Here is a 10,720-nt window from a genome sequence, read left to right on the forward strand (position 1 = left end):
TCATTCTTTAGTTTAGAAAAATCCAATCAATTTGAATGCCACCTAATGCTACATGCTATAATAAATACCGATTAATAATAATTTTTATTACCTTTAAAACTTTTATAATTGAACTGCCGCATTTCAAAACATTTTTGAATTCGAATTTTTTTAATAGTAGACACTTTTAAAAGGTTTTTGAAATAACCAGAAGAAAATAATATTTTGGCGCAAGGAAAAATGTTCGTCTTTTCTAGCTTGAACTTTACCGGCCGAGTAGATATGGATTTTTAATGAAACTTTTTCCGCGCCTAGAATAATGCTATTTATCTAGTTTTGCCGAATCTATCATACCTTAATTTTGAATTGATTGAACCCTTAATTTTTTCTACAGAAAAAGACCCTCTCCTATCAAATCGAGACCCTTCAGCGAGAGATTTCCTCAGCTCTTCACGATCGGGACGAGGCTTTAAAAGAATGCAACGAACTCCGGCAGAAATTTGGTGATTTCTCGGAAGGAGCAAGTAGAGACTATAAAAATCGTTTGGAACTTAATTCCTATAGTCGTGAGAGAGATAACGCGAGTAAAGAAGCAGAAAAGGAAACTAGTATTCGAGATTACGCTAAACGAGAAAAGGAACGACTCGATAATCTGGACCAGGCAAATCTCGAGTTAGATAAACTCCGAAAATTCGTAGACACGTTACAAGCTGATCTTGAAGAAGCTGTCCAAGAAGCCGAAGTTTCGAAACGAAGACGAGACTGGGCGTTCAGCGAAAGAGACAAAATTGTTCTCGAGAGAGAGAGCATCAGAACGCTTTGCGACAGGCTGAGAAAGGAAAGAGATCGAGCCGTTTCTGAATTAGCAAGCGCCTTGAAAGATTCGGATAATATTAAAAAACAGAGGAACGAGGCTTCGAAGGAGTTGAAGGATCTTAAAGAAAAGATTGAATCTGGAGATCACGCTCTTCGAACAAGTCAATATGGCCACGATGGTGCTATTGAAACGGAGGTTAATGAATGGGATGTGTTGACCATTCATCTGGACCTTGGACGGCTTTGTTTGGACTCGGATAGAGATTTGGGACTGGTGCTAGTCGGAGGTCGAGAAAATCCACATTATCCGAACGATACGGGAGTTTATGTAGCGCAAGTCACCCAAGGAAGTATTGCTGATGGAAAGTTGAGGATTAATGACTGCATTATGAGGGTCAATAGTGTCGACTGCACTTCGGTGTCGACGAGGATGATTTTAGAAACTTTAAGATCTTCGACGGTTGGAGCTGCCACATTGACTATCAGAAGGAGAAGGTTGAGCAGAAGAGCTTTGAGGACCACGCAACTTCCTGTTAGCTCGGTTCCAAATGGTATTACCTTGGAGATTGGAATTTATATCTCCAAGATCTCGCCTGGCAGTCTCGCTGCTAAGGATGGATACCTGGCTGTTGGCGATCGAGTTTTAAATGTGAGTACTCAAATGCTGTAATCGGACACTAAGGGGCCGTACTTAAATTACGCAACGGATTGATTGTAAGCTCTCTCTAAGACCCCATCCCCTCTTACTGTACGTAATTTTTAGTTTCCAGAGTTTTTTTCTAGTTATTGCTAGTAGAATTAGGCAGGGTGTCCGAGAACTTAATTTTCAAAATTGCCTGATTTTTCTTTCACTAATTCTTCATTTTCATTCATCATTAATAATATTCATATACCAGCATTTTAATCTTGTAATACTTTTAAAATAGAATCTTTTAAAACGCGTATTAAAACAGCATTTAAAATATAAATTTAAAATGTTCAAAGTAATTGATTTCTTTTAAACAAAAAATGTCTCTTCTACTACATAGAAATATGGCTTTTTAACAAATAGTACTTGAATTTTCAACAAAATAATTTAATTTTTAACATAATTAAATTTTCTACCTAAATGACAAATTCTTAATAATAGAGCGCCATAGCTTATATTACAATAAAAAATAGGCAAATTCTGCACACAAAAACAGATAATTTGGAACCCAAAAAAGGTGTTTTCAACAAATAAAGATTTTTCACTCAAGAAAGAAATTTAAAAAATTGTCACCAAGAGACAAATTTGCTTTGCGAATCTGATGCATTTTTACAGCAAAAAATTTTAATCAAGAAACTTTGTATTTTTACCCAAAAAATTTTTTAATTTAATTTAATTTTCAACAAAATAGTTAAACTCAAGCAAGTATTACTTTTTAAAAAGTTTGTTATTTTCAGAAAAACCACTGTATTTTTATCCAAGAAAGATGCCAATATTTCTACGAAACGATGCACTTTTAAATCGAACAGACTAATTTTCATGAAAAATAGTTTTCATCCAAAAAAAGGTTTCAGTTGATTTATCAGCAACAAAATATGAATGTTTTACCCAAAAGGCGATTTTTTAACAAAACAGTTGACTGCAACCAAAAATGATGTCTTTTTAAGAAAATTGATAAATTTTCAACCAAATAATAACATTCATAACCAAAAAGACAATCTGCAGGAGAAAGTTTTTTATGTTAATGCGAAGAGTAAAAAAGTCAAATTTTTTCGTTTTGCTTGCTTATCTTCGTGAAAAGAAATTTTCTGTGATCAGCATCGCTAGACTTTATGCACGGGGACATTTTCACGTTAATTTTTATGAGCAAATTAACTCAACAAATAGTCTACATTATGGATTTTTCGTTTGCAAACTAAATTTTTGCGATCAAGTTACTTGCTTTTATTGAAAAAATAATACTTTATTATGGGAATTTATCATCCGATGTTTTATAAAAATTTTACAAACAAATGCCCAGTGTCAACATTTGAACGCAGAAAGAAATCATTTTTTTAATTTTCCCCTCAAATCATGTCGTCCGTGATGTTTAATGATGAAAAATTGTTCCTTCGAAATTTTATAAACAAATTATATAAGCAAATGCCCAGTGTGAATATTTAATGGCAGGAAGAAATCTTTTTTTCTCATAATTTCCCCCAAATCATGTTGTCCGTTGTGTTTAATGATGGAAAATTAGCATGCGATATTTTTTGTTAATTTAGTAAACAAATTATATAAAGGAATGGTCAGTGTGGATATTTAAAGGCAGAAACAAATAGTTTTTTCTCTTAATTCGCATTACATCATGCCGCAGGTGATTTGATTATATTAATTATTATTATTATAATTATTATAATTCTAGTTGTATCGTTATACTATAATTATAGAATGTACGTAATATTCTATAATAAAATATTGGTAAGAGTATTAATGTATATTGTCCTTCAATAATAAATTTCTTTGATAATTTGTTTTAGGGTCAGGTAAAACGGAATACAATTTAAATCGTTTCAATGGTAGTTTTCTTTAGTGCATTTTATTAAAGTGTAAAGCATTACATAAAATCCTGATACTATATAGTTTTTTTATAACAGAAGGATAAAAAAAAGTTCATAGACGTTTTTTTTCATTTAATGCCGATCATTTATAAAAAGAAACATCAAAATCGGTTAAATAATATTCTCAAATAGTCTCATTTTTCCAGACTATTTCTTTATTTAAAAAAACAGAAGGATAAAGAAAATTCATCTGTTAACAAAGCATATCAGATGATAAATTTTCATTATTAAACGTCACTAGCGACATGATTTGAGGAAAATTAAGAGAAAAAACGATTTTTTTCTGCCTTTAAATGTACACACTGTGCATTTGTTTATAAAATTAATAAAAAATATCACAGGATAATTTTCCATCATTAAACATCACTAGCGACATGATATGAATAAAATTAAGAGAAAGAACTATTTCTTTTTGCCTTTAACTGTCCACACTGGGCATTTATAATATAATTTGTTTCTAAAATAATTACAAAACATCGGATGATAAATTCTCATAATCAGGTATTATTTTTTCGGTAAAAGCAAGTAAATTTATCGGAAAAATTTAGTTTGCGAACGAAAAATCCATAATATGTAGACTATTTGTTGGGTTAATTTGCTCATAACAATTAGCTTAAAAATGTAATTTTCGTTTTGCCTGTTTATCGTCAAACTTTTTGGTGTACAGCGCCATATGTTCGGTTCAAAACATTAAAACCAGCTACATATAGCTCGTTGCTGTTACCTACGATAAATTTTGCACCATTATTTTTATTTATATATTGTTATCTTCCAGATAAACAGCAAGGCAATGGACAGCGTAACCTCATCCCACGAGGCGATGGCGATCTTGAACGACAACTCCTCAGACGTTCTAACCATCACAACCCTCAAAGGCATTCCTCTCCCGACAGCAACAAGCACTGACTCGATGCCTCTTGACGGGAGCTTCAGTCCAGAGAAGCAAAAAATGGTCAACAGTTGTTCCCAAACCGAGCATGAACGTCTCATGCTGAAAACCACCTCCGACGACTACGAGCGTCGCTATATCGCCTCCAATTTCGGCGAGCGGAGTGTCTACAAAGTCTCAAAATCCGTCAGCAGTGAAAAGCCCAGCGGCATCAGTCACGCCTGGGATAACTTTCGTGAAAAAATCGATATCGTGCGCGGAAGAAGACACAGCAAAGAGCGAGAAGACAAGAAAAAACGACATCGCAACTCTAGTCCAAACACTTTCGAGCAGGAACAAGTCGCAATCGCCGAGCTGGACTCCGTCATCGAGAGCTACCACAAAAAGCCCAACAACGGCGTTTTAAAGCGCAGCAAGCGTCGCGGCGCCGAAAAAGTCGATAAAAATGGCGGCACCTGGCCCAAAGCCCGAGGCGGACCCCTACTTCAAAATGGCACCGGGACGATTCTCCACCCTCGGAAAACCAAGGAGCGACTTCCACTCAGTGTTCTTCTAAATCAGCCGCCTAAGTACGAGAGTTACAATTACAATCGGATCTCAAATCCTATTCCCTTAACGAATTTTTCCAACGCCAATAATAGGCACACCGTTTTTATTTCTGACACCAGTAAATCGACTCAGCTCTTCAGCCAAAAGTCCTTCACACCTGCTCTCCAATTCAAGGACAAGAAGGCTCTGAGTGAGTTCGACCCCGGAGAAAATAGATTGAGCTCCGCCCTTGCGCCTTCCGAAACCAGCATAGACTTTTCAGTTAAGTCTGGAAACGTTGGAAGGGACGTGGACTACTGCATGAAAAAGCGAACTCCCAAGTATCTTCCTGGCGAAAGTCAGGGTGATCCTCTTCAGCACAATAGAGCACATTCTCAGCTTTATAGTGGAATGGGAAGCTCGTCAACTTCGTCGACTGTTGGTGCCAGACAACAGATGGCTGGTAATTTCTCTTTTCCCCCATTCACGCACCCGCATCCGCATCAGCAAAATTCTCTGTCGTCGAGGTACCCCTCGCCACCCTCACTACCATCGGCTCAGTCAGGAGAGTCGCTTGGTCTTCCCGATGCACGATCCTTCTGTTTTGAACCACCCTACAGTCCTGGACCTCAGTCGGGGTTTGGACACTTGCACACACCCTCGGACCTTCATTATCACCAAACCAGAGCACACCCTCTCACTCCTTACGATGTTCCGGCCTACACGCATGGATATGAGGGCGGCACCTTTCCAAGGAAGAAGGAGAATCAGAGGTTCCGGATACCTTCGAATCCGAGCGTCACGCCGAAAAATAGTGTGGGAAAGTTGTCGACGGGTAGTATAGAGAGAACTTCTGAAAGGGGAAGTCCGATGCCGACTTTTCACGTGGAGGTGCTGAGTCCTGGAACTGGGGGAAATGCGAGTGTGAATAAAAGGTCAAGTATGCCCGATTATTGTTACTCACAACCGAGACCAGCACCTGGTGAATTGAGAAGAGTTCATATTGATAAGTCGGTAGAGCCATTGGGGATCCAGATCTCGTGTTTGGACAGTGGAGGCGTCTTCGTTTCGACGGTCAGTGAACACAGTTTGGCCTCCCAGGTTGGATTGCAGATTGGAGATCAGCTGCTGGAGGTTTGTGGCATCAATATGAGAAGTGCGACCTACCAACTGGCTGCTAATGTTTTGAGGCAGTGTGGTAATTCCATAACAATGCTGGTGCAGTACAGTCCTGACAGTGAGTATGCATTTTTTGCACTTCCTGGTCATGATATTTTCATTTTGATGTTCTCGCGATGGCACATATGGAAGTATAATAGTACTTTGTTGTTTAAGAATGTGTTGATTGTTGTAATTCTACTTAAAATTTCTCATTGGAGGCAGGCATGTTAGATTTTGTATCAGCAGCCACCTTGTTCATAATTTTATTTTATTTTTCTGAAATTTCATTCAGCTGAGATACCAAGTCAAGGGTATTAGACTTAGAAGCGGCACACAGATGAGCAAAAAAGGATTTCCCAAACAAATTAGTTTAGAGCTTACAATTTAGATCCGACCTGAGCATTTTGTCAAACTAAAAGTTAACTAAATATCAAAGAGATTACGTAACATTTTTAATTATGAATTTTTTGCACCGTTAACTTTGTGCACCAGAATTTCTAAGTAAATAATTTTACTTCACCGTACAATTTATTTCAGAATGTTTCTAAGTATTATTGATAGAAGAGAAAATTTTTATTTAAAATGGTTTTGTTAATAATGGGAAATAATTATGTTCTTAACATTTCGCTATCACACTGTAATTTGTGCGTTTGTTTACATTTTCAAAGAAATAAGAAATATTAAATTATGTGCAAAAATTGATTTGGAAAAGTTAAAGAAAAATAAAAGCTTTTTAGTAATTGTAAAAGATTCGAGGTTACATTTTTTTACAAGATTTCTGGATAAATCTGAAATAGCTTAGGTTTTCTTTAGAAAGAAGTTTATAAAAAGAATATGGAAGACTTTGAGACAATTTTTGTAATTTTTCAGTATTAAACAAAATTGTAGGTAGGCTCAATTTTGCAGGGCGTTAAGAGAATGAAAAAAACGTTCGTAACATTCTTGGAAAAATTTTAAATGATTTTTTTTCTTAATTAATTCGAAGAGAAAATTAAAAGATTATAAGATATTTTAGACATTTTGTAAGATTTCAAGGAAATTAAAAAATTCTTAAGGTTCCTAGGAAAAATTAAAATATTTATTTTGAAAAATTAATTGCTAAAGAATATTCGAAAAGGTTTCAAAACATTCCGAAAGATTTCTAAAATTGCCAACGAAGAATCTGAAAGACTTTATCACATTTTTTTGCAGAATTAAAAAATGCACCAAAAATTTGAATAATTTAAAAATATTAGAAGATTAAAAAATTTTGAATGGATTAAAAAAATAATTTTCTTATGATTTATGGCCACATTTTGTTACGATTTTTTATTTTTTTAAATAAACTTTGTGAGAAAATTGAAAAAGATTTCAAAACATTTCTTTAAATTTCGAAAAAGAGTAGAAGGTTTTGGATCAAAATGTTTCAATTGGGTCATATTAAAAATTAAAAAATAAAGTCGCGTAAATTCAAGAAATAATTTGACGATTTAAAGAGGTTGAAAAAGAATTTCAAACTATAAAAGAATTTTAAAAATGCATATTAAAAAAAATCAACTAAAACTTTAGACACTGACAACATTTTTAAAAGATTTAAGTGAATAAACAAATTTTCGTAAAATTACAAGGTATATTTAGAAGATTTTAAGAAAATTCTGGCACCGCTAAAAATATATTGAGGAACTTTAGAGATTTTTAATAAATTTAAAATATTTAAAAACTTGGAAGTATTTTGGAAAATGTATCAAATGTTTTTTATGTCTTCTCAGCTTCTAAATCTTCTAAATATCTTTTACAAAGGCTCGATTTTTTCCTAATATTTTGTAAAATCCTGCAAAATAAAATTTATGTCTTGTAGATTTTTTTGATTTATCTGAAATATTAAAAAATCTGTTCTAATGTTCTTAAGAATCTTGAAAAATTTATATTCATTTAAGTTTAAAAACAAACTATAATATTTCCTTTCTTGTAAGTAATTTCAATATTTTATGTGACTAAAAAAATATTTAAAAAGAATTCAGTGTTAATAAAAAAAAAATGAAAATAGCGTTACGTAATATGTTTTTACATTTCTTCTTATTCATCAACGAAGTAAAATTTTAAAAATTTATTTCCTAAATAGATTTTTCCATTTTGTTGAAACTAGTCATATTTATGTAAGTTTTTATAAAATCAACAAAGGCACTCTTTACAAATATTATCCAGCTGGGTTACAACATTAAAAAAATTTGTTTATTTTGTTGTGAACAAATTAATAAAGGAAAGTGGTGCTTCAAGATTACAAATTGTTGTAGATTAAAAAAAATGTTTTGTTCGGAATATACGTAAAAGCAATGCTTATTAACCATTTTTGGAATATCTAAAATAATTGTTAATTTTATAAAGAAATTTAATAAATATAAATACATATTTCAGTCATTTCACGTTCTAAATACTTCGTTCTTTTGACAGCATTGATTAAAAATTTGTCGACAATAAATAATATGTACGATGTTTTAAAACCTTATAGCAATTGTTAATTATGACAAGAAATTTAATAAACAAATACAGATTTTCCTTAATTTTTAACCGACCAATTTAGTTTTTTGAACGGAATCAACTCTAAATAACTTGTATCTGTATTGGTTTATCAAATTTATATAAACAATTGACAATTCTATTAATTATGTCTAAAAACGAAGTTAGTTTTTTTTCGAAATTCGCTTGTAACATTAACAATAATTACTTCGAATTTTTTGAAAATAGAAACTAAGAAATCTCCAAGTATTTTTCATGTTGCATTTTTCAGAAGTTTTACATAAATATGAGTAGTTTCAAGAAAGTTAAAGTGTTCATTAAAGAACAAAATAAAAATTCTATTTATTTAAAATAAAAGTAAATTTTCAAAAATCGATTTTTGTAAGCTCTAGACTAATTTGTAGAGAAATTCGCAAAAGTCAATCGTTAAGAATTACAAACTGCAGCCTAATTTGTCCGAGAAAATTCATCCCTAAGCCAACTGTGCGACAGCTCGATCTCAGCAGCTCTAGTGGTTGATTTTTATTCGCATTACGTGCCACTAGAGGCGCATCACTCAAGCCGCAGATTTGATATCTAACATGTTTGACTGACTGTAATACTTTAATTCCACTAAATGATTTGTTTTCCCTGAAGAATACAACGAACTAGATGGTTCAGGATCCTCAAGTTCCTCAGAAGCCGGTGGCGAAGAAGCTGGAAGTCGCAGTGGATCCCCCACACCGTGCAACAGTCCAGAAGCTCACAGAAAGACCCCCAGCGAACCCCTCGAATCATCCGAACCAGAACGAGATGGTTCCTCGAACTTAAACACAATGAGAAGCGAGAGGAATCGAGATCGGGAGAGGGAACGCGATGTTAGAGCCTCAGCTTCCGTGGAAGTAAAAAGCAATCAAGACAGAGAACGCGACATCCGAAACTCGGCTTCACTGGACATAAATATCAGGAAACCCGAACTCCGAAACTCAGCGACCCTGGAAAACATGCGGAATTCTGCGACCTTGGATTCCCTTCGGAGCGCCACTGGAACCTTGACTCGAGCTCAGATCAATCAAGCAGCCACGACCTTGCAAAGACAAAACGCGACCGTGCGAAGTCCAACTCAGGAAGAGCAGAATCAAGCAGCTCCTCCAAGAGAACCTAGGTATATATTCATGGAAACGAGAAAGTGTTCCAATCTGGGAATTTCTCTGGTGGGAGGAAACAGTGTTGGGATCTTTGTTCACACCGTCCAACCTGGATGTCTCGCTGAAGAAGCTGGACTTCGAACTGGAGATCGAATTCTAGAGTTTAATGGAGTTGATTTAACCAATGCAACTGCTGAGAAGGCTGCTGTGGAATTAGCAAAGCCAACAGACAAAGTGACGCTGGTTGCTCAGTATATGCCCGAGAGGTACAATGAAGTGAAGGATAAGCCTGGGGATAGTTTCTACGTCAAGGCGATGTTCGATCGAGTTGGAGAAGTCGGAGAAAGAATGCACATGAGGTTTAATAAGGATGATATTCTTTATGTGGATAATACCATGTTTAATGGAACACCCGGACACTGGAGAGCTTGGCTGATTGATCATAATGGAAAGAAAATGACATGCGGCATCATTCCCAGTAAATCAAAGTAAGTTGATAACGAGGGATTGGCTAGTCGATTTTTTAGTGTAATCCAATTTCAATATTTCACATAGATTTAAAAAGATTTCAGAAAAATTTTAAACATTTCACAGAGATTTCAATGATTCCAAACGATTTCACAATGATTTCAATTATTTCACAAAGATTAAAAAATTCTACAAAGTCTTCAAAGATTTCACAAAGTTTTCACAGAATTTCAAAGATTACATCAATTTTGCAATGATTTAAAAAAGTCATAAAGATATATAAGATTCCAAAATATTTCAAAACATTTGCAAATATTTAGAAGTTTTCAATGATTGCATAAAGATTTTAATAATACCACAAACATGAGTGATTTCACAAATCTTAAAAAAGGACCCCGCACTAAATGTATGGGAAAATGGCTTTCGGTGAATTTAGCTGAAACTTTGTAATTTTTAAGGTTATAAGTGCCGGATGAAATATCCGTAAAAAAATGTATAAAAAATGGACAGTTTTAGCGCTATGCGGCTCTAAGCGCTCAAGATCAGCGAATAAAACGAATTACAACAGATTTTGTTACAAAAGCGGTGTCAACATAGAAATCACGGTTCAGATCGTGGTCTGTCATATTTTCGCCTACACCGTTGACTCATATAGCGCGCTTCTCAAAACGATCAAACGCTAAGCGCC

At 34.4% G+C, this 10,720-nt stretch overlaps 1 protein-coding gene across 1 annotated transcript in view; it reads left to right on the forward strand.

Annotated features, from left to right (window-relative positions):
* The window catches only part of LOC117180031 (disks large homolog 5), a 33,431-nt gene that overhangs the window by 7,851 nt on the left and 14,860 nt on the right, over positions 1-10,720 (forward strand). The window contains 3 exon segments of the mRNA XM_033372317.1: positions 374-1,444; positions 4,139-6,017; positions 9,074-10,161. Of these exon segments, the coding sequence (XP_033228208.1) occupies positions 374-1,444; positions 4,139-6,017; positions 9,074-10,161 (4,038 nt within the window).

Source organism: Belonocnema kinseyi, chromosome 9 (genome assembly GCF_010883055.1).
Source record: "Belonocnema kinseyi isolate 2016_QV_RU_SX_M_011 chromosome 9, B_treatae_v1, whole genome shotgun sequence".
In the NCBI taxonomy this organism is placed as follows: domain Eukaryota; kingdom Metazoa; phylum Arthropoda; class Insecta; order Hymenoptera; family Cynipidae; genus Belonocnema; species Belonocnema kinseyi.